This window comes from Cryptomeria japonica, chromosome 6, assembly GCF_030272615.1.
Source record: "Cryptomeria japonica chromosome 6, Sugi_1.0, whole genome shotgun sequence".
NCBI classification, from domain to species: domain Eukaryota; kingdom Viridiplantae; phylum Streptophyta; class Pinopsida; order Cupressales; family Cupressaceae; genus Cryptomeria; species Cryptomeria japonica.
Genome location: NC_081410.1, coordinates 144,729,197 through 144,754,491, shown reverse-complemented (window position 1 = coordinate 144,754,491; position 25,295 = coordinate 144,729,197). Strand labels below are relative to the sequence as shown.

The 25,295-nt window shown below is 37.1% G+C and overlaps 2 protein-coding genes across 3 annotated transcripts in view; both read left to right on the top strand.

Moving 5' to 3' along the window:
• Positions 1-1,672: 1,672 nt before the first annotated feature.
• Positions 1,673-2,923, top strand: LOC131876544 (uncharacterized). Its single transcript, XM_059221969.1, has one exon. It carries the CDS (start codon positions 1,673-1,675, stop codon positions 2,921-2,923), a length of 1,251 nt encoding a protein of 416 aa, XP_059077952.1.
• A 2,296-nt stretch (positions 2,924-5,219) lies between these two features.
• LOC131064978 (peptidyl-prolyl cis-trans isomerase CYP38, chloroplastic) overlaps positions 5,220-25,295 on the top strand; it is a 48,026-nt gene continuing 27,950 nt past the window's right edge. Inside the window, exons 1-4 of one of the 2 annotated variants that reach the window (XM_057999318.2) lie at positions 5,220-5,632; positions 5,754-6,218; positions 8,010-8,303; positions 8,414-8,613. In XM_057999318.2, the coding sequence (XP_057855301.2) occupies positions 5,946-6,218; positions 8,010-8,303; positions 8,414-8,613 (767 nt within the window). In that variant the 5' untranslated portion in view covers positions 5,220-5,632; positions 5,754-5,945. Of the gene's footprint in view, positions 6,219-8,009; positions 8,304-8,413; positions 8,614-25,295 lie in introns of both variants that reach the window. The other variant, XM_057999320.2, reaches the window with a different exon arrangement.

The following is a 25,295-nucleotide window of genomic DNA, read 5'->3' as shown; positions in this document are numbered from 1 at the left end:
AAACTTTCAAAGTTTTCAACATGTCTAGTTTGCATGGAAAAATATCCAGGAATTAAAACTAGACAACAAAATGGAATTAATACTTGTTACAGATGCACATCAGAAAAAAAATGGACATCGCTTCTCAGAATGGAACAACATGGACCCCGGTGGACAACCACATTGTTTGCAAATACTAACTCAAGTTGAGGAGATGTTGATAGCAAGGGTTAGTCCTGTCCTTCAGGTTACTTATGCAAGAGGGGGGCAACTCAAATATAGTGGACACACTATTTCTTTTCCTCAAGATATTTCAACAATTGTATCCCACTTGCCTAGACGTGTAGATGGATTAGACATGATAATAGTTAACAAGGAAACTAGTAGGCAACAACAATACAACTTCTATGTAAGTAGAGGATGTGTTTATGATGCATTGCAATATAAGATATCATATGACCCATACTACAAAGATGTACAAGTAGATGTCGCAACATTAATATCCTTACCCCTTAACCCCACAGACATATCTAACCTTCTATATGCAACAACTTCAAATCTAGATCCCATTGATATGAGCTTCATGCAAGAAAATAGTACAAAAGATGATCCATTTGAAGAGAATTTGGAAACAACTACTTCATTTGTGGCTAACCTTTCATCGTCATGCAGAGAGGTCAAAGAAGTACACTCCTTACTGCAACTAGGCAAAGGAAGACCACCTCCTATAATCCAATGGCTACCCATCTCCCCATCTCCCATAAATGAATACAACACTGAAGGATTATTTGTGATGTCATTCCCCACTTTGTTCCCAAAGGGTACAACTGCATTCAAACAACCACGTCTCAAAGATGTTAAGCTACATGAGTATGCTCTCCATCTCCTGCGACACCATGATAACAGGTTCGGACAACACCCATGATTTAGGTACTTTATATTGAATATAATTATGCGGCATCGAAGTCAAGCCACATCATCTATTTTTGTTCAAAAGCAACTCCATGATGAACTACCTACAACAATTAGTGCCCTTCATCAAAGATTAAAGGGCTTGCCTGATGACAAGCTTTCTGATCAACTTATGCGTTTTAGCTCATCAATTCGTGGTACGAAACCATTCTGGAACCAACGCAAAAGGGAACTTATTGATATGGTCATTTAGATTGGTTGCCCAACACTATTTTTCACACTTAGTGCAGTAGATACAAAATGGCCAGACTTACATACAATCATGCCATCCACCACACCAACAAATCCGTATGTGGCTTCAAAGTGGAGGTTACAAAATATAGTTCAAAACCCCCACCTTACTGCACTCTACATGCATCATAGATTCACAACATTTCGTGTCGAGGTCTTGGAAAAACTTCTTGGCGCAACTGATTACTGGTACAGGTATAACTCTGCCAAGTTTTAAATTTAAAATTTAACTCTTATTATTTTTTAGTCTAAGCACCTTTTTTTTAGGTATGAGTGGCAATATAGAGGCTCTGCACATATCCATGGTTTCATTTGGCTACAAGAAGCACCAAAAATTGATAAAATGCAGTGGAATCACATTCCATCAATACAAAATGCACTATAGTACATTGATAGATATGTCTCTGCATGGAATCCATGAGCACTGGACCTCAGAAACCAAACATTCCATCGATCGATTATTGATGACCTTTGCTTGATGGACACGACAATGATTCAATCAAGTGATGCTTCAAATGACTATTGTGAGTTGGTCAATTGTGTTCAACGACATACAAAGTGTACTGCCCAAACTTGCCTCAGAAGAAAGGGCACAACTCTTCTATGTTGTTACAAAGCCCCTTGGACCATTCAAGAAAATTCTACTCTTTCAAATGTTGAAAATGGTCAACCGAAACACACCCCTGCTCGCAATGATGACCGCCTCAATCTTCACAACCCATTCATACTTTCTATATGGAGGGCCAATGTCGATTGTCAACCTGTTCTCTCAATAGATGCTGTGATCAAATATATTGCAAAATATGCAGCTAAAGCTGAAAACAAATATGAGACATATCATCAAATGTTGTCTCGCATTTCAACTAACTTTGAGCCTGATAAACTAGCTCCTAATGCTTTTCGAAAAATGCTTCTAGAGAACCTTGTTGACCGTGATATAGGAGCTCAAGAGACTTGTCACCTTTTACTAAAGCTACCACTATCCCTCTCAAGCAGAACATTTGTTTCTTTAAATGTGAACCAAAAAAACTTCCAACGTGTTTCAATCTCCCCCACAGGAACAACCACTTATCCAAGCTATATTGCAACTTACATGGAAAGGCCTATACATCTAGAGAGAATGTGTCTTATTGATGTAACTAAAAAATGGTCATTCAGTGCATCTCAAAAACGTGATCAATGGAAAGAGCGAACCAATCTTGTAATAGTTCTAGTATCCCCTAGATTCACATCCATACCTTCAAAGGAGGACAAATATTTTCAAGCAATTTGTTGGAGTGAACTAATACTATACCATCCATTCCACAACATTCAAATGGATTTTGGCTCTTCAGATGATGAAATTAAAGCACAATGGGAGAGGTTCTCCAACAACTACCATCCATGGCATGTACGTCGAACAACCTCAACAACAACGGAAGAAAGTGATGCTAGCACTCCTTCAAGCGAGCCTAAACAAATACAACAAGACTTCCTTACTGAATGGCAAGCCCTTTCAGCTTTATACCGAGGACTTCCTATTCAACTGGATGAACTTGATATGCTTGGCCAACGTGAAATTGACTTGAGCCATGATTGGAGAAAACACCACATACCCACACAACAAAAAGTTGTAGCTACTGCTTTCATACACTCCAATCAGACAACATTTCAATCCCACCATGTTTACAATCAACAAGCCCCATATCACTTGTCTATACAACAACAAATGGCATATGATTTGGTTATTACACATCTATAGGACAATACTTTAAAGCCACCACTAAAGATTATTGTTCAGGGAATTGCAGGCACGGGAAAGTCTCACCTGATAGCGAGCATAAAGTCTACAATGATGAGATTGGCACCACCGGGACAATCACCACTACTACTCCTCGCACCAACAGGTGTTGTAGCATTCAACATACAAGCTTCAACAATCCATTTTGCCCTTCGAATTCTAATCAAAGAAATGGTTCCCCTCCAAGGACAAACACTTGCAAACTTCCAAGAAAGCATGTACTTCATTCATTATATTCTAATAGATGAAATGATCTTCATCGGTCGTAGGTTAATACAATGTATTGATATGAGGTTGCGTGAGGCATTCCCTACACATAACCAAATCCCATTTGGAGGATGCTCAATCATACTATTTGGTGACTTGGGCCAACTACCACCTGTCAAGGACATTCCAATGTATGCTTCAAATTCTTATGGAGGGACACTATGGCGTACCTTCACAATAATTATAACATTGGATAAAATATTCTGACAAATTGGAGAGCAACCTGCACAAATTGCTTTTCATGAACTCCTCTCAAATTTACGAAATGCAACACCTACAATTGAAGATTGGCAACTTCTAATGTCTCGATCAAGTTCATCACTCACCTTTGCAAGACAATCTATTTTCTTACCATCCAAACATCTTTTTGCAACAAATGAAATGGTGTCATTGCATAATAAACGCATGTTGTTGTCTTTAGCAAAACGTATTGCCCTATCTACTGCAGAACAAATGAAGGGATTGGCATGCTCAAATCCTGATGATGAACAACTACAATCAAAGATCTTGCTATGTATTGGCCAAGAGGTTATGTTGTCTACAAATCTATGGGTGGAAACATGACTAGTCAATGGTGCACTCGGACAAGTCAGAGAAATTGTATACAATTATGGTGAACACCTGCCTCAACTGCCCTTATTTGTTGTTGTTCAATTCCAAAATTACATAGGCCCAACTTGGGATCATAATAACCCAACAAATATACCTATACCACCAATAAGTCGAGGTCTTTGACGACAGATGCCACTAAAAATGGTATGGGCCTTAACAATACACAAATCACAAGGACTCACACTTCAAAGAGCAACAATTGACATTGGCAACATTGACCGGCAAGGGATGACATTCACAACTATTTCAAGAGTTCGTGATCTTACAAGCCTTCGCATTCACCCTGCCTTCACATTTGAAAGGTATGCACGAATGCAACAAAGTCCACATGTCACTTGACGCAAAGAAGAGGAGGCACAGTTGAAAATATTATCAGATGCACAATTTACTGTAAGATCCATTTGAGGTTTGTTCCTTTTATTCTTAGTAATTTTCTTATATTATCCAAGACATGTTCAAAACAATGCTTCTAATTTTGATCTCTAAAAGGTAAATTATTAAACTCAATCAAGTTACACAAATTCAATTTGACAATTTTTCTTTTGCATAGTTTTCTTCTATATAGTATGATTCAATTACACTATTCTCTTTGACAAATTTCAGGTGTTTTCAAAAACTGTTTCTATAAAGTATGATATCAACTGTGGAACTATGTAACCTATTATAGGGAACCTATAAATGAAGAAGTTATGCAAATGTTTTTTTGCAAATCCTCTTTCAACGTTAAGTGCATTTTTTGTATAGGTTCCAACTAATTTAAACTAAATGTTCAATTACACAATGTTTTTAATTAAATTCTCCACTTTGTAAATATCTTTGGTAAAACAAATTAGTAAATAATTTGATTTTGAGCTGGTTCCAACTAATTTAAACCAAATGTTCAATTCCACAATGTTTTTTATTAAATTCTCCACTTTGTAAATATCTTTGCTAAAGCAAATTAGTAAATAACGAGAATTTGAGCTGGTTCCAACTAATTTAAACCAAATGTTCAATTCCACAATGTTTTTAATTAAATTCTCCACTTTGTAAATATCTTTGCTAAAGCAAATTAGTAAATAACGAGAATTTGAGCTGGTTCCAACTAATTTAAAGCAAATGTTCAATTCGACAATGTTTTTAATTAAATTCTCCACTTTGTAAATATCTTTGCTAAACCAAATTAAAAAATAATGAGATTTTGTTCCTTCTATCCAATTACTTGATTTCAATCTACCCTTTCAGATTTTTTTCCAAAATTTGATTGTTCCGCGTATACATTGCACACCAAGATGCAATTGCTAGTTTATATAATATTTTTAGAATGTATGTATCAAATTTAGGCAAACTAGGTATTTAATTTCCTAACCTTCTTTCTATCATAGACCTCTCCTTGAAATACCTTAAATAAATGCTTTGAGATCTGGTAGGAAAAATCGAAACCAGCAAAGATGTTTTTCGTCGACATCTGGAAAGTGCCAGTTTTTTGACGGTTAGTTTAGGGTAACAAAATCATAATTGGGAAAGGACGCTTGTTTAGAGTAATTTGAAGGCACTAGAAACCTTTTTTTACAGCCCTAGACCCATTAAAAAAACCCCTAAGCTTATCCACGGCAGGAGCAAAAGGCTCTGCTTTCCTCCAATCCGTGACGTGGATTTCTGCCTTCCTCCCATGAATACCATACTGCAAGGCCACAGTGCTAACGAAATAACTAAGTTAACTTGGATGCAGGTGTCATTTGATTTACTTGTTCAATGAGCTTAGCTGAATTCATTTACTTGACCATGCCTCATGAATTACCTGTCAAACAGGTCCCACATGGTTCAATTTAATTGATTTCTCTGATCATTTCTCATGAATTACATTTAAAACTTGGTTTCAGTGAATTTTTTCCCCTGGTTTTTTATCTCACTAAGCAAGTTTCATTATCAGGGTCCATTACTCTTGCGTACAGCTTGCTTGTGATTCTTGTGGACCTGCAGAAAAACCGTAGCCTCAACATGGTTTACTTATCTATGCCATCAATGCTAGGTTTTCTGTTTTAGCTTCAATCCCGTACGATAGACTGAGTTGGATATACTGAGTACTTATAATCTTCATTGAAGGAGTCTACTGTCCAGCATAATGGTTTCCGTAGCGTCTACTATGAGACATCAATCTTTTACATTTCGCTGCAGTTCGATTTCGTCGAATTCCCAATTTATTTTCTCCTCCTCCCGTGCAATCGCTACCCACAAACTCTCTTGTAGGAATCTGTCACTTCAGAAGGGTTTCTGCCATGTGAAAATGAAATTATTATCTAGATTGATTGACATTCATTGTAATAGCTACATTTTCAGAGGTGGGAGACATGGCATTCAGGTTAGGTGTGCTCAGGGTTCTCCAGGAGAGACTCAGGTATGCTTATTCTAGTCTTTTATGTCTCTTAATTTGATTCATTTTTTCAGGTACAGACGTTTTTGCTTAGATGAAAGAGTAAATAATACTTATTAGGAAGTGTAAGAAAAATACAGGGAACACTCGTCGCGTGAGAACACCACAGCAAACTGGGATAAAGAATTGTCAGGCTTTTTTAATAATTGAATGAAAATAATTTCACTCTACACATACAGAGAACTTTGTCAAATAGGACTTGTATTCTTTCACATCATCTCCACGGCATATGAGGGTGCACTCCATTGATTTGTTCCTCTTGTTTGATGTTGTTTGTATCTTTTAAAGCCAAACACACGGCATGGACATGTCCTTCATTGATTTGTCAGTAGTAGATATCGATCAACATGAATTAGCCATGTTTTCTTATTTTATATTTGGTACTATGAGTTAGTAAAGTACATTGGCCTGTTGTGTTCCACCAAGTTTTATTATTTGTGGCAGGTGTATATGAGCGTTTTGATTATTGTGCTAAGTACCTGTGGTAAACACATGTGGGTGTTAGAAGAATGTTCAAATCCACATGCACACTGGCTGACTAAATATTTTGGTGCATATGGTATTCTCCCTGGTTAGAAGTTTGTCTATCTCTAAAGAATTCTCTTACTACTCTCTTTATATGAATAAATGGCAGGTTCTTATTCTGTTTGGTGGTTGTCTTATTGTTGATTATTGTGAATACTTTTTGTTTCATTCAGTGTATGGTTTGGATTGATTATATATTTATATTCCATCTATTACATCATTGCCCTAGTGATAAAAGAGAATTCCTCCTTTGGAGTTCTTCTTTACATGCAATTTCATTTTTCCAAGATTGTTTCATCAATGTTTTCTAGAGTTATCTGATGTAAAAAGGAGCTAATAGCCCACAACAATAAGTCACCGATAGTGCCCAAAGGTTTGTAGTCTAAGTGGTGAATGACAATTACTTTCATGGGATAATGTAGTTAGGATGTTATGAGGACATGATGAAATCGAGCAATCCTAGGAAATGGGGGTGGGAAACTTAAAAGGTCATGGTTTCAACAAGTTTTCAAAATTGAGTCTGTATGAATAAAGGTTGCTTGCCATTGGCAAATAAAAACTTAATTTATAGTTATCACCGAATCTCTGTGATAGTGGTTTGTGCGTGATTTGTAAAGTAGCTTAAAAGAGTTTGTTATTGGTAGGATGTGCAATGTCGGATAAGTTCATTGGAGGAGATCCTTGGATACCAGGCAGTTTAATGGGCTGATTGTACATGTTTAATGAGCTATTCCTCTTTCTAAGCTTAAGCTAACCCATAAAAAAAAACCTTAAATGTATGAAGATATATCCCAAGGTGAACCAGCCCTAACTTGCTTAGCTTATGGTTTAATCTGTTTATATAGGCCTTTGTGAATCAGCATTAATTTAGTTATTTGATATTTAAATAGTATACTTGCTGTTTGGCAAACAAGCAACTAAGTAGGTTTGAATGTTCTAGTTAAAGGAAACCTGTACTTGGATTTGTAAATAAGGATGAGAATACCGGTCAAACTATGTATGCTCCATGAATAATATAAATGTATACTCAGTCATAAGCCTTTGTAAGCTAGCTTTAAAATCATAAATTTAGTTGTAAGTCTGAATATAGGAAATGACAGAATATCTGCATAGAGTGAGTATTTCTGAATGCATTAATATCTGGAATTTGTCTTAAGATCAATGTTCAGTACTAAAATAAAGAAAAACATAGAGGGATATTGGAAATAACAATTCCTATTCTTCATTCAGGACAAAGGACATTCTTTCTTCAAGGAATTTGGGAAGTTGGCCTTATGTCTGGCATTGGTTGGAACTTTTATGACACAGCTTTGCCTTGAGCCCATCTATGCAGTTCAGTCTGGATCTGCAGTACCAGATGTTTCCTTGTTGATGTCAGGACCTCCAGTCAAGGATCCAGATGCTTTGTTGAGATATGCTCTACCAATCGACAACAAACCTATTAGGGATATACAAAAGAATCTTGAGAATATCAAGGAAAATCTCAAAATTCCAGGCATGAAGGCACTGAAATCAGCAGGGAAGGTGAGTTAGAAAAATAAAAGTAAATGCTAAAAGAACATTCTTTTTAGTCTATTGTTTAGCTTTTCAATTTTCTAATGAGGGGGTTGAATCTTCCTGTATGTTTTATACAGAACACAGAGCAAGCCACTTTGGTACTTAACAAATATAATACAGAAATTCTGGATGATATTGCGGAGTCAAAGAAAGAAATGGGAAAAGAGTTGGTCGATAAACTTAACCTTGGGTTACAAGACTTAAAAAAAATTGTGGAAGCAAAGGATAGGGATGCAATAGCACTGAAGCAGAAAGAGCTTCTTGACATTGTGGGGTGGTAAGTACCACAAATATTCAACAAATCATGGAGTATACTTTTAAGAAAAATGTAGAGTTCATGCCAATGTGAAGCCTACTTATTAGAGTATTTAGTTGTGTTAAGATTGAAAGCAATTACTACACGGCATTAACAGAATGACATAAATGCACATAGAGTTTAAGGTGAGTACTGAATGCACCTAGATACTCAAAATACTCGTGAGTGGCAAATAAAAGGCAAAGGTTTCTTTTTTAGGTAATGCCCAAGTCAGACACCAATTTGGCCCAGGATACCCATTCGTGGAAGCCCACAGGAGGATTTCTTTCCATTTATCTTATTCATTGTTCAGATTTTGTACCCCTGGGTTTCAATCTCATTACCAAGCTTTGGAATGAATCAGAGCCTGCCAATCCACCTATAATTAGAGCGCAACCAAATTATGATGCCTCAATAATGGGACATCGCTTAGGCCTATTTGGAGTAACGACCCATTTAGATATATGATAATTGGGGTAAGCCCTGTTTAAATAAGGATGCTGATATAGTAAACCTTCTAAATTATATAACAATAAGGCTGCCACGTTGAACTATTATAATGCTAACATCCCCTCTTAATATTGACCAGGAGACATTGACATAGGAAAATGTCATAACATCAACATCTTCCATCAATTTTTGAATTTAACAAGTTTTTTTTTGTCAAAACTGTTTTGAAGATATCTGCAACTTGGTACTTATTTTGGTGGTATTGTAATTGAGCCACACGTTCACAAAGCATAGTCAAATAAACTTTTAATGGACCTCAATATTCCTGGTTCTGGAATAGTCTATAATCTATGGACCTTACTTGATAGTGAGAGGCATATAGAAAAGTGTTCTATAGTTGCCAATAAGAGCACCACAGTTGGTTTCTAGCAACTACCCACAAGCCAACAAGTAATTATTAATTAACACATATATGGCTGCAACCCAAACAATAAAACGTAAAAATTACAGTTTTAGAGAATGATGTTGTCCCTGTCAAAATAAAAGTTAGATTCTAGCCAGAAACAAGAAAACAAAATGAATTGTATCACTGCACATTATGGGAAGAAGACATCCTCGGTGGTACTTCAGCACTGCTGAAATGGATAAAGTTATAGTTGGAGTTTTCTGGATTGCATTCTGAAACTTGTAAACTCCTTCACTCTGATGTTTCAAATGTCCAATGACTGCCTCCTGATTGGAGGTTTTGACCTTGTGAACAACTTCAAATAGTTTCTTTTATACCTGATCATGGGCCACTTTGGTTTTGAGTTGTACTATGTCTTCCTCTGTGACTGCCGGATTTGCTATTCCAGCTTCAATGAGTTGGGTTTTTGAGCTAATTGCTCTTGTAACTATCGCCATTGTTCCTCTAATCTCTTTGTGTAAATTTTTCACAAGTCTATGCTACTTGATTTGCTTCCTCTAAAGCTTTCCTTTGTTCACACAGCTCAACTTGCAATATGAGATATTGGCAAAATCTTTTCATCTAAATTATCAAAAGGAAGGATCCAAATAGGTAACCAATAGTTTTACATTTCTTGTGTCGCTGCCCTGCCCAACCTTTGTTTGATAATATGCAGATGAACTCCATATGGTACTCTTTGTTAGATTTTTAAATGTGTTGCTTAGCTGCTGTTCTCCTGCGGTTGGGTGGAAGAAAACATCATTAATTTTTTTTGTATTTTAAGTTGAGCACTGATTTCTTCTAGCTTTTCCAGCTTTTTGTATATTAGAGAGATTCAAAAAAATTCATGAAGACTAAGTTGTTTTTTATTGTCTATAATAAAGCGCTTTATCTTCTATTTATTAAGCTTTCTAATTTAGTTTTTTTGAAGGAGAAAAATGTTTGAGGGTACTTCGGTTTCTATTTAATAAGTGACAGTTGAAGTGCTCCTATTTTCAGCAGTGTGTGTTTGAAGGCTATTGTACTTAGGTGAGTTGTTTTGATTAAGTTTTAGTTTGCAGTTAGGTCTATTTTTCTTAGTGTAGAATCTACTTAGCATGGTTTGAATTTTAATATCGCATGAGAGAACAATAACTGAAATCTTCTAGGTTTGTGAATGGAATGTGCTGCACTTGTAAGAGGGAGTTGCCAGAATATTTCATTGCCCTTACATCAATGATTGAATTAATCTGGAACCGTAGGGTATGATATTGTTGACGTGTCTTTTGTACATGACCAAACACAGAATAAAATACCTAAAGGTACCTTATCCTCTCTTGAACAAAGTTCCCGATTGCTGAAGATCCAGTCGAAGGATCAGTCGAAGGATCAGTCGAAGTAACTCCAAGGTTCTGTTATGTAGGATCTCTACTCCTGGATAAGCTCTCTGTGGTACGATGTGATTTTGCTGGAATCACAAGGAGACTTACACTCGATGATATAAACATCTGATTTGCTTTAAATGCTACTGGAACACAGGATTTCACTAGCCTAGATTTTTGAAAAAAAGGAAAAAAAGGATGAAGGCGAGGGAATGATCTAATTTCGACACTAAGAATGTAAGAGCAATGAATGACCTTTGATGAAATTCTAACTAAATCTTGTTTTGACATCCCAGGACCATCTCCACAAGATTAGTGTGATCTTCGGAGGAAAGCTTTATGATGTTCAGATCATCGCTACAGGCATGGACACCATCAGGTTGATGCATATCAGTGAAGAAGCGACAATTGAAGTTAAGCTTAAGTTGAATGATTCCAGTTGACTACACAAGGCAAGTCTGCAATCAACAAACTGCTAGTAGTATGGATATACAAATTTCATCATCAATCAAACACATTTCTTCCACTCATCTAATAAGATGAAATCAAATTTGAGAAGTATAGAGACCATGCAAATTGTTGAATCGACCCATAGATTTCACCATTTCTTCAATGAAGCTTACAAGTCTTTTACAACAACATCTTGGCAACAATCTAGGCCTTCTCTTTCTATTCTACTCTAACTACTATTCTATTTGCTATTAATCATTAGCTATTCTAACCTTTATGAACTAACTATTATCTATTGACTAACTATTAACCTTTACAAATGAGGAGCCAGGGCTTATATAGCGCTCTCAATACAATTCAATGGCTCAGATCAATTTGAGATCAATGGCCAAGATTTTACAAAAAAAACCCTAATTAGGGTTTGTTACAACAAACTCAAATCTAGCCAATGAAATAATTGCATTATTTGGACACATGTCTTCTCTGGAATATTCGACCAATGGATAACCGGGGTAGGTACATCGAAGTTTTTGTCATCTTTGATGAATCAGGTACATTGAATTTGGACATGCTGAGGCGGACCAATCCAACTGGAGGAGTGATGACTGGGATGCCACCTTGTCTGGCACTTGTAACTTGGTAGATGTTCAATTTGATGATGCTGAGAAGCAAACTTTAATTAACTCTTCTGAAACTATTGGCTTCTTCAACGGACCCTTGCTTTAACCTCCTTTGTCTTTGATGTGCAAGATGGATGGTGTACCTTTCCTTAAAATGTTGGATTAGAAGATGTCGTCCTTGATGATGTTGGACTGGAGAAGGTCGTCCCTGATGATGCTGGACTGGAAGAGGTCGTCCTTGCCCTGGCCTGGTCTTCTTTCATCTGCAAAACAAACCAAAAGATGATTAAGGTCATACAACAAATTTATTTCAACATAGCATTTTCTACCTTAAATCATCAACAAAAGATATTAAAATGAAGCTTGCTCAAGATTCTCCCCAGGGACAGGCCCTATAAGAATTTCGCCTTGGACCCTCTGGAAGGGTCAGGAGCGAAATTTGCATTCCTGGCCAATTTAGACCTCTTTTCAACATTACCTCACAACCAAATCTTTGCCTGGCCCAAACAAGGTGAAAAATAGGCTTCCTCAAGGATTTCGCCCTAAACCCTTTGGAAGGGTCAGGAGCGATTTTCTTGATTTTCACTTCAAAATTCTTCGGAGGGTGAGCATATGCTAGTTTCCGTTCAACAAAGTCCAGGGATCCATCCTTTTAGCCTCTCACATGGGTAAATTAGGTGATAATGGGAATTTCCCTCTGGACTCTTTGGAAGGGTCAGGAGCGAAATTCCTTCTTTAGGCTTTATTTTGCACTTCCTTTACCTCAATTCACCCTACAAGGCAAGAATATCTCACTCCAGCCTCAATCATGCCATAGGAATCAAAATCTTGTCTTGACACAATGGGGAAATAGTGATTTTGATGAATTTCGCTTTGGACCCTTTGGAAGGGTCAGGAGCAAAATTCACTTTTTGCTTGCCTATTCACACCCAATTTGACTTTCTTCACTTCATTTCATCTAGACTCCCTCACATTGAATCCATTTCCCAGCTTGGCAACATTGGTTTGATCTTCACAAGGCCTAAAAGGTCAAATTCGTTCAAAAACCTAGCCAGGGACAGGACCTATCCAGAATTTCGCTCTGGACCCTTTGGAAGGGTCAGGAGCGAATTTCTTTCTCTAGCCCAAAATTTGCACTTTTAATGATTAAAAAACTTTCCAAGGCATTCCAAATGGCTTCTCTCACCCTAGCCTAGGCCTGGCTTCATCCAAAATTTGGATAAAAGGATGGTTGGAAGAATTTCGCTCTGGACCCTTTGGAAGCGTCAGGAGCGAAATTCTCTTTTAAGCTTAAAATTAGTATATTTGAAGGCAACAAACTATTCAAGGGCAATCTTAGTGGCATCCCTCACTTGATCTAGGCCTGACTTGGCACAAACTCTTGAAGATAGGATGTGTTTTAAGATTTTAGCTTTGGACCCTTTGGAAGGGTCAGGAGCGAAAATCTTGTTTTGAGCTCATTCCTCCATCATTTCAACTTGAATCCACCTCACAAGGCAAGAAAACACTTCTCCTCTCTCATCCAACCCAAGTTTGACTTGATTTTGCAAGGAAAAATAGGTGATTGAAGAATTTTCGCCCTGGACCCTTTGGAAGGGTCAAGAGCGATTTTCATCATTTGGCTCAATTCCTTCAAACTTGATAATTAATGGCAATTCAAGGACATGCCTAAGGACACCTCTAATCTTGACCCACACTAGACTTGGCATAAATTTGAGGGAAAAGATAGGTTTTGCACAATTTCGCTATGGACCCTTTGGAAGGGTCAAGAGCGATTTTCCCTTTCTAGGCTTGAAATTTCATTTCTTGAACTCCAATCTACATTGCCAAGCAAAAATACATCACTCCACTTCCATATACGCCATAGGAACCAAAGTTTTGACCTCAAAATGACTAGAAAAGAGAATTTCGCTAGAAATCATGGCCAGGGACAGGACCTATAATGAATTTCGCTCTGGACCCTCTGGAAGGGTCAGGAGCGAAATTCTTCCTCTAGCCCAAAATCATCATTTTTGGAGACAAAAATCCATTCAAGGGCAATCTCAAGGGCTTCTATCATCTTTGTCTAGGCTTGGCTTGGCACAAATGTGAAAGGAATAGGTGGATTTTAGAATTTCGCTTTGGACCCTTTGGAAGGGTTAGGAGCGAAAATCTTGTTTTGAGCTTATTCCTCCATCTTTCAACCTCAACCAACTTCAAAAGGGCAAGACACCAATCCTCACACTCATGCAAACTATAAAAAAACCCAAGTTTAACTTGACTTTGCAAGGAAAACAAGTGATTTTAGGAATTTCGCTCTGGACCCTCTGGAAGGGTCAGGAGCGAAATTCACTATTTGGCTCAAAATCCTCACTCTTCGACACTTAAAACATTCTCAAAGGCAAAAAACATGTCCAATCTTCCTTTCATCATGCCTTGGATGTCAGAATTTGGTCAAACAAGGAAGGGAATGAGGTCTAGGAGGATTTTCGCTCTGGACCCTTTGGAAGGGTCAGGAGCGAAAATCATGATTTAGGCTTTGATTGCTCATTTTTCCAACTTCAATCTTGTTTGGGAGGCAAACATAGATCATTTTCCACTTGAGGAACCAGGTTTTAAGCCCATTCAAGGTAGCAAATGAGGATTATAGTGAATTTCGCTCTGGACCCTTTGGAAGGGTTAGGAGCGAAATTCATCTCTTAGGCAAAATCTTGATTATCCAAAGCATCCAGCTCCCTCTCAAGGCAAGAACATACTAATTCTTTCTCCATCATGCCAAAGCTTAGCCAAAATAAGGAAGAAAATAAGAGCTACAAAGATTTTTGCTCTGGACCCTTTGGAAGGGTCAGGAGTGAAAATCATGTTTTGGGTTTGATCCTTGACTTTTCCAACTCTCATCCTCTGTGGGAAGCAAACATAGATCCCTCTCCTTTCATTTCCACCTTGGTCTTGACTCTGGCTAAAGGAAGAATGAGTGTTTTCAAGAATTTCGCTCTGGACCCTTTGGAAGGGTTAGGAGTGAAATTCCTAATCTTGGCCAAAATCTTTCACATTTTCACATCCCATCACCTCAAAACTAGAATGTTGGTCTAAACAAGGGAGAAAATGAGGTTTTCAAGAATTTCACTCTGGACCCTTTGAAAGGGTCAGGAGCGAAATTCCTACTTTAGGCTAATTTCCATCATTTTGTCACCTCAAATCTCCTCTCAAAAACAAATGTGCATCAAAACCTTCCCATCACGCCCCAGAAGTCAACAAACTTGGTCATGTCAAAGAGCAAAGTGGAGAAAAATGAATTTCGCTCTGGACCCTTTGGAAGGGTCAGGAGCGAAAATCATCCTTGGGCTCAAATCTTGACTTCATTTTCACATTTCCTCGTTCAAACAAGCGTTTTTACCTTCATTAAAGCCTAGGAATGCGTTAGTTCTAGGTTTTGGTCAAAGTAGAATGTCTTATGGAGAATTTCGCTCTGGACCCTTTGGAAGGGTCAGGAGCGAAATTTGACATTTTGGTCTCTCTGTCAGGATCATTTTATGGAATATAACATTTAAGTATAAGAAAGAAGAAAGATTCTTATACTTTAAGTTATATTCCATATATACTGTCAGGATGTTTGAGAGTGGTTTCGGACCTCCAGGAGTTATATTGCAAAATCTAGTTTTTGGAGGATTCTTCAGTTTTCCAGACTTAGTCAAATTTCGGGATCAGGACATTCCAGACTTAGCTAAATTTCAGGATCAGGACATTCCAGACAGCCAAATTTCAGGGCATTTGAAGATCAGGATGACATTCCAGACTTCATCACTCACCAACTTGACCTAGCTCGGACCTTCAAGAACGATACTCACTCACCAAGCAAGACACAAATAGCAACAAGAGCAAAACCAGGCCCTAAGGAAGACTTTTAAAGAAACCCTAATTCTGGGGCCCCAAAGACTCAACCTAGCTCAAGCAGAGCTTGCTATCCAGGTGATCCCCCTGGCGACACTCGAAAAGCAAAGGCTAACAAACAAAACTCTAAAACCTAGAAAGCAAAACCCCACAAAGCGAAAAAAGTAGGGGTCCCCATTTGCAATGGGGCGATGTGTGAATACGTCACAACAGATACCCAAGTGATTGGAGTGTTGATCTACACCCATTATTGATTGCTGATCTGATTTGTTTACTTTCAATCTGTTCTAGCAGCTGCAAACATGATTAGTCTCCGTTTTAGAGAATATGATTGCCTAGAGGGTGCCTCCAACTTTATTCCTTTGAAGTGTAGATTGCAGATGCAATTGGAAGAAGTTGATCTTTGGGTCTATGTGGATACCAAGGTTTCACCTCTTGTTGATCTTGTTTAGTTGATTGAACACAAGAAGATGGCCAAGGTAGAGAAAATCATGATAGATTTAGTGAGGATCATTTGATTCCTTACATTGTAGAGAAGAGGAGAATGAAGATGTATGATGCCTTGATCACTATATAGCAGAGTGTGAATATTGCTCTTAAAATGTTGAAGAACAATCTTAGTGCCACACATATGAGTGACTTATTTATTGTAGCCATCTACCTAATGATGATCATATGTGATCAACAAGCTATGATAGGGGTGAAGGTCAACGATGAAGAGTTGTTGCCCATAGCTTTAAATGGCTTCTCTTCATCCTAGGATTTGTGGCATTTATGGTGTTTGTGCTTATGAGAAATTTCCCACTTGTGAGAAGCTTTAGTATGATCTCATTTAGGAAAAAACTAAACTTGAATCTACTTTAGTCAAAATGAAGCCTTCATCGAGAATATGAGGAAAGGTAGCAAGAAAGGACTATAGAAGGATTAGCAAGGAAAGGAAGACTCAAATTCTTCTCCCTAGGGGAATGACTTGATCCATGTCAAATGTTTCAAATGCCACAAGAATGGCCACTCTAATTCTTAGTGTCATAAGAAGAAAAGGGGAAGGCAAGCAATAGCAACAAAAGAAATCTGCAGAAAGTGTAGAAGCTTTAGTAGTGAATGAGCTTTTATTTAGGCTTGAGAGAACCTTCTCTATGGTGTCATGCTTATCTGCTTGCACCTTTTTTGGTGTAGGGTGGTATGTGGACAATGGATCATTAGGACACAACTTGCAATAAGGTTTTAGCAAGATTTCAAGAATAAGAGCTAAGTATATTGTGATGTCCCCATCCCAATGCTAAATCTCTAGAGCCAAACAAATAAAAGAAAGCTCCTTGTATTATCTTTATATGTGATTATAAATCTGTAAGACTTAAACAATGGTTCAACCTTACACATCGCTTCATTGGAGATAGTAGTAAGACTTCAATATATTTACTAATCAGATAGGCAATGAAGGGTAACACACAATTTACTAAAAGGCAAATAAAAAGAGATGACAGGCCAACACTATCTATTGCAGCGAACAGATGTCAGTTTGAGAAGAACCTCAATGATCGGTTCAAGTATGTGTACAGCAATATGAGGAAATCGATACCTGAAAACAAATAGTTTATTGATGTAAAACTAATCATCAGATGACAATTAAAGAATACAACCCATCTGTGTTAGTCAGATGCTTAATCATTAGAAACTAATTATCATTTTCCATCATTTCCTATCCACACGATGGTCATCGGGTATGCATACTGGAATGCGATGATAACATAATTATCATCGATAGTAAATTGGGTTTGGTCATCACAGAGGCGATAAATAAGATATATAATCTAATGGAGGCTATCGTACTTAAGGATGCCGTAACATATACAAGCTACGGATGGTGAGGATATTATTGTTGGTACTGATTAACAATGTCGACTCAGGCAATGAGGCAAACCGACACTTAACCAGCATCATTTGAAGATCGATTAAAATAATGATTAAGAAAGATATAATAAACATTGATTTGTTATGGGGAAGAATGATGGGGAGTTGTGTCTCATCGAATATGAGAGGATGCCACCCCTTCGATTCGCAAAATACAAGAAATGGTAAGGAGGAAAAAAAAGGGGGACATACAGGAAATGAGGATATATACTTCCCCTTGTTGAGTCTTTGACGTGAGCATTCACCCTTGGGGGAATCATCGCTTTATGAATAATAGCGGAGAAATTAAATAGGAAAATAGCCGCTAAACACCTCCTCACATTGATAGCGGATTTATATTAACACTGCAAACAAATGTTACAGACATATTAAGTTATATCGAGTTAAGGAGCAGACAATGAGCTGGATGGTAATGATGTGTACTTAAGCAAGGGAATTGAAATATTGACTAAACTAACACGATTTGCTATGGAGAGGTGCCATATTAAGGAAGTATAATCACTGGCAAAGGTACATAATTGACGTCTATATCAGCGATCATGATTAAAGCAGCGAATTAATTAACATATGGTCGACTCACGTTAAGATAACTACAATCAAATAATTATTCGTCGGTAGCATAAGTAAGGATCACAAGTCTAGATTTCATCAGTTTGAATACACATCAAGTGAACAGAGATTATATACTATATCGATTCCTGTGCCAGAGTAATGTGGTTGCTGTTGTTAATGGAAAGATAAATCAATGTTCCAGATCATCTGTAACTACAAACAGATTTATGCTCAGCTTATTTCAGACCTAAGGAATCTTATAGCCGGTTTGTAGTAAGGAACTTTATAGCAGATAGTGTCAAATTTATGACAGATTTTTGAACAGCATAAGTCTATTGACAAACCAAATAAAACAATCAAGATAAGTTCTATTACTTCAATTGTTCCTAGAATTTTAAGTTAAATATTGTGATAAATTGTCTTTGGATTTGATAAAATTATCTGTTAGAACTTAGAATCCTCAGCTCAATGTTGGGTTTGTTATCCCAGGTCTAAAGTAATGGAAACCCCATGTGGGGACATTACATATATAGTTTGAACTTGGTGATCATGCTACATGTTCTGTAAAAAAGACTGGATTTGTTTTGTTCCACATGCCTTTAGATGATGTTATTGAATTCAATAATGTCTTATATGTTCTTGGATTAACAAAGGACCTACTTTTAGTTTCTACCATGACATATCTTATTTGTGTGGTCATGTTTGATGGTCAATAAGTTATCATTAGAAATCACTACTAGGAATTTGGTCAAGTATTGGTGAGAGGTAATCTAGAGGGTAGTATTTATAGGTTGATTGCTAACCCAATCAAATAGGAAGTCTTTATACTTGAACTATGGATCTCCATCTCTCTTGAGGGATATGGTGTAGAAATTGTTGAACTAAAAGATAGAGAGTTCTAGGGTGTGCAAGGGTTATCTAGTTGACAAGCATACCGAGACTACTTTGCTTAGCAGTGAGCAAAGATCAAAAAGTATTCTTGATTTGATGAATTTAGATATATGTGGAATGTCGATAACTTCATTGGCAACAAAATTTTACTATGTTTCACTCATTAATGATTTTTTGGGGTAAATTAGGATTTACTTCATGAACAACAAAGACGAGGTATTGAAAAAATTTCAAGAGTTTAAAGCTCTCGTGGAAAATCAATAGGCAGGAATTAAGGTTATGAGGCTCGCTAAGGATTTTGATGCCTTTCATAAAGATGTAGGAATCAAGAGAGAGCTAACTCTTTTTTACAACCCTCAATAGAATGGGGTTGCGGAGAGGAATAATAGGTCCACAACAGGGACAACAAAGGCCATAATCCATCTCCTAGTTAACCCATGTTTCTTTGGGTAACTGTATTGTGTACATATTAAATAGGTAAAGGACAAAACTCTAGAGGAAAATTTCGTAGGAGAGGAACCTGATGTTTCTTATTTTTGGGTCTGTGGGAGTCTTGTTTACATTTGCATGCTGAAGGAGAAAAAGCCCAAGTTTGAACCCTTCAACCACAATGGTGTCTTTGTGGGATACAATGAGTCATCCAAGGCTTGCAAGATCTATGTTTCGTTGCAATGAAGGATATTGGTGAGTCAAGATGTGAAATTTAATGAAAATGCTTGGTCCTCTTTGTTTCAGGAGACTTCAATGGAGGTTAATGAAGTGAACAGGTTGTTGTCTAGTTTTTATCAGAAAAATATAGCAGTATTGCAGAATAGCCAAGTCAAATTCCACAATAAATACCTTAGTGCTATCTAAAACAGTTACGAATCCTATATGGCTTACTCAGACATTGTAGGAGACACATGAACAAGTAGGAGCACTAGAAATGAAAAAAATCTCTTAGAGTGGGTCTTTCACCTAAGCAAATCAAATTAAAGTCTTGATACTTGCACTATGGATATCTCCTCCTCTCTGAGAGATATTGTTTAGAGATTGTTGAACTAAAAGATAGAGAATACTAGAGTGTGCAAGGGTTGTGCACTTGACGAGCATGCCAAGACTACATTTCTTAGCAGTGAGCAAAGATCAAAAGGGATACTTGATCTGATGCATTTAGATGTATGTGGAACTATGTCGATAACTTCATTGTCAAGAAAAATTTACTATGTTTCACTCATTGATGATTCTTTGTGGAAAACTAGGATTTGCTTCATGAAGAGAAAAGATGAGGTATTTAAAAAAATTCAAGAGTTCAAAGCTCTTGTGGAAAATTAATGGGTAGGAAAATTAAGGTTCTGAGGTCTGATCTATCTCTAAGGACTTCCTTCTGTAAAGATGTAGGAATCAAGAGGGAGCTAACTCTGCCTTAATGTAATGTCCCCTTTTGGGATATACCTGATTTTGCCAAAAGAATCACAAATCCAAAAATACAACTTATTTACAAGAGTATTCTTTCACTAAATTACACAATAGCAATTGAATTTAGGAGAATAATCAATTAATCATTAAACAAAGTGATAATGAAGATTTCTATTGTAAACATGCACACTATAGCTTCAATCATATTAGAAACTTGAGGGGAAAACACCATAGGATGCCAGGAGATTATCCTCCACTATTAAGCCCAAGATTGTTGAACAAGCAACCAACTCAATCCTACCCCTTGGCCCATAAGCAACCAACTCAACTGGGGCCCACAAGCAACCAACTCAATGGGTGCCCACAAGTAACCAACTCAATGGTCGTCCACTTAATAGATAGGACCCATACTCCTGCATACCTATTGTGTTTCATTGCCCGCTTCTAATAAGATCGCTCTATTAAATCTGATGAATGATTATTAGTTCTAATTCCTTGTTGGATTGTCAAGTTAATCAAATAAATAAATCAATGATTCATATAAGAGATTTCAGATTAAATAATAGACTTAATCAATATTGCATACCAATTATTCTGCTAAATATAATTGGCTGCTTTATTTCTGAATGCAATTTATATTTAAAACTATGTGATCTGATCGATGAGTGATGATGTAATGCATGTTAGTTTGATATATTGCTGGATGATGATTGAATGAATATTGATTTGATAGAGTGATTCTTGATTGCTGAATTGTTTGTTTTCTTGATCCCAAAATGAAGTGATGATTGATGTGGGTTTGATGATTGTTTGCTTGATCTTGCTGATTGATTATTTGCTTGATTTTTTGAGGGATTAATGATTGATGGATGAATGAAAGATTTGTTTTGTTATATTTGATTGATAGTGATCCTTCAATGTACGGAATGAATTCTCCTCTATACTTTATTGGTGAAAGGCTCACCACCTTTCATAAGAATTGAATCACCTTTTTTCATTGTTGCCTTTGAGAATAATAAATGATTCCCAAAATTCATCTCCCTTGGATGTCCTCCTCAAACGAAACCTTCTCCCCTTCATATCTTCCAATGTGAGGGAGAGTCACACCTCTTCATCATGTCTGCCATTTGCAATGGTCATAATCTTTCACACTTGCCCGCCCTTTGAAAGAGTCACAACCCTTCAATCATTTCTGCCCCTTCAAAGAATCACAACCTTTCACAATTACCACCCTTTGAAAGGATCACAACCCTTCATCATTTCTGCCCTTTGAGAGAGCCACAACCTTTCACAATTATCACTCTTTGAAAGAGTACAACTCTTCAACCCTTTGTAAGAGTCACAACCTTTCACAATTATCACCTTTTTGAAAGAGCAGAACCCTTCATAATTTTTGCCTTTTGAAGAAGTCACTTCCTTATTCTCTTCCTATTCCTTTCTTCTTCCATTAATCCTTCCTTAATTTCTATGCTCCATTCTTTCTTTATATTATCTTTATCTATTCTAATAAATTGTAATTTTAATTTTATTATCATTTATTATAAAATCCTATCTTAGAAAGGAGACATTACGCTTAAAACCCTCAATAGGATGGAGTTGCAAAGAGCAAGAATAGGTCCATGATAGAGACAACAAAGGCCATGACCCATGACCTTGTTAATCCATGTTTCTTTGGGTAGAGGTGTTAACTGTATTGTGTAAATATTACATAGGTAAAGGACAAGACTCTAGAGGAAAATTTCATAGGAGAGAAACCTGATGTTTCTCATTTTTGGGTCTTTGGGAGTCTTGTTTACATTTGCATGCCGAAGGAGAAAGGGACTAAGTTTGAACCCTCCAACCACAATGGTGTCTTTGTGGGATAGAATGAGTCTTCCAAGGCTTGCAAGATCTGTGTTTTGTCACAATGAAGGATATTAGCGAGTCGAAATATGAAATTTAATGAAGATGCTTGGTCCTATTAGTTTCGGGGGCCTTCTACGGAGGTTGATGAAAGTGAACAGGTTGTTACAAAAGTTTTTAATAGCAAAATATAGCAATACCAACTGCAGATCAGCCAACTTCTAGTCTAACAATAGATACCTCAGTGCTATCTAAAACAGACAGGAATCCTATATGGCTTACTCAGACATTGTAGAAGACACAAGAACAAGTAGGAGCACTAGAAACCAAAAAATTCTCTTAGAGTGAGTCATAAGATTTTATGTTGCTTTGATGTCTTCCATCGTAATAACCACCCTAGTTTTTAAATTTTTTTTGCAAAATAGGAAACAATAACATAAACTTGCCAGATAGAGATACCCTGCTGTCATAAAGTTCTGATATAAGAAATCAGCGTTCATACAACTGCTGTTACAATTGTTTTTGATGAAAACATTCTCTTTTTTGATGAAAACATTCACACAGAGATGCCAATACAAGAAATAAGCATGATAGTGAAATGCACATTAGCTAATACCTCAGACTAAGGTTGGAAATTGGCTGGTACAGATCTGCACCATCTGGAAATGACCTTCTATAAGGCTCATATGTTTATACCTGCAATTACAGTCTGCTGTCCAACGTTGCAGGTCAAAACAGCAATGAAAACCTCAAAATATCATCCAACCTCGCATAAAACACCCTCATAAGGTTCCAGTTGTTTGTAACTAGGAAATAGGGTTCGGATGTTGCCCTATTGGGCTGGGCTTCCCCTTTAAGGTTAACGTGTAGACTGGACCTAAAGAGGGTAGCGTGCCCCCTAAACAGGTCCAGCCCTATATTGATCACGCCACACTAAACTAATTTTGGCGCCAAACATATACATTCAATTAAGGCCGACTTAAGGTTAGATGCACATATAAATAAAGGTCATTTGCCAAGTTCATACAATCAATTCAACACATGCAATCAGCGAAATTCTTCTGCTACTAAGAGTTCGAAATTAAGGAATGAACTGGGTGAATTTATTCAAGGAAGTCAAAGTCATTTGGTGTTCCTAATTCTGTTAAAGAGTGCATTAAAGAGCAGACTTGGTGCAGACTTGGCAAAATTAGAAGTGCAGATCTGAGATGACAAAAGAAGCAGATCTGATAAGAGGTTGAAGAGACCAGCTAAGTATTGTATTGGTACGATTCAAGATTGAATACATAATCTGACCTGTGGGTCTTTAGTGCTGGGTTTTTCCTCCTTGGAGGTTTTCCCAGGGTATTTGTGTTGGTCTCTTATGCACTTGCTTTCACTCTTTCATTTACTTGATTATAGTTTACATAATGTTAGCAAATAATTAAATAATGAAAGTCTGATTACTGATCTGAGTCACAATACTAACATGGTATCAGAGCAAAGGTGTTACTAACTTCAAATTTCAGTAAATCATTTGTTGTATCTAGTTGCTGTTTGTTTTCAGATTAAAATGTCAGGTTTGAGGGCTGAAGATATACTTGATGGAGCCCTTGACTTTGCTGCTTGGAAAGTCTGTATTCTATTGATTCTTGAAGAGAATGAATTGCTTAAATTCGTAGAAGAAGAAAGGCTGTCCCCTCCTGAAGATGCTGAAGAACTGAAGCAGTTCAAGAAAGACTCTCTCAAGGCTAGGAACATCATAATTGAATCTGTCAAGAATCATCTTGTCACTGTCATATCCAAATTTGCTTCTGCCAGGGAAATGATCAAACACTTGGAAGGGATGTATGAAGTCAACAACCTCAGCAGGGCTCTTGCTCTAAGGCAGCAGCTACTTCACATCAAAATGAAAGAAGAAGACTCAATCATGGCCTACTTCATGAAGATCAATGAACCAAAGGACAAGCTAAGTACTCTTGATTGCCAAATTTCAAATAAAGATCTTGTCATGATTGCATTAAATGGTCTACCTGATGAATGGGTCATTCATTCGTAGCATTGGTGGAAGAGCTGAACGTCCCAACTTTGAGCATCTTCAATCTGATTGCATTGAAGAGGAATCTTGAATTGAGGTAAGAGGAAAACTCAAGAACTCTCACGAAGATGATAATCATGTTCTCACAGCTAAGTCTAGGAAAGGTGGGCATTGGAAGAAAGAAAGGAGAAGCAAAGATTTTAGATCCTCCTCCTATGATCCAAAGAAGAAGTCAAGAGATTCCTCTCACATTCGTTTTTTCAGATGTGATAAGTATGGTCACTATGTTAGAGATTGTTAGAATGATCCTAAGGAAAGGGAAGCCAATTTAAATGAAGTTGCTGAACAAAATGAGGACTATCTTCTTATCTCTGCTCTATCAAGCAACGTTCCTATGGACAATGATACTTGGATAATTGACAGTGGTGCCTCCAGACACATCTCAGGTTTTCGTGAGCATCTTTTAGATTTGATAGAAAAAGATACCAACCTTCATGTGGTAATCGGTGATGATGTTCGATACTCGGTAAAAGGTTCTGGTACTACCTTTTTAAAACTAGATTCTAGTATTTCTTTACAACTCTGTGATATTCTTTTTGTACCTGGAATTAAAAGAAATCTTATTTCCATTTCCGCTTTAGAAGATAAGGGTTTGCAAATAGCATTTTCTGAAGGGAAGGTACTTGCTTGGTCTAAGAAATCTAATTTCAAAATTGCTTGTGTTATTGGAAATAGATGTGATAGTTTGTATAAGCTTGCAGCTAACCCAATTCAAGCTCTCATTCGTGAAGGCCCTGAATCATGCGAGCTATGGCATAGAAGACTTGGACATCTACACTTTCAAGCTCTTCCCACTC

What these genes read in the sequence shown, in the direction of transcription:
- LOC131876544 (XM_059221969.1), top strand. Translation starts at nt 1,673, where the DNA reads ATGATTCAATCAAGTGATGCTTCAAATGACTATTGTGAGTTGGTCAAT.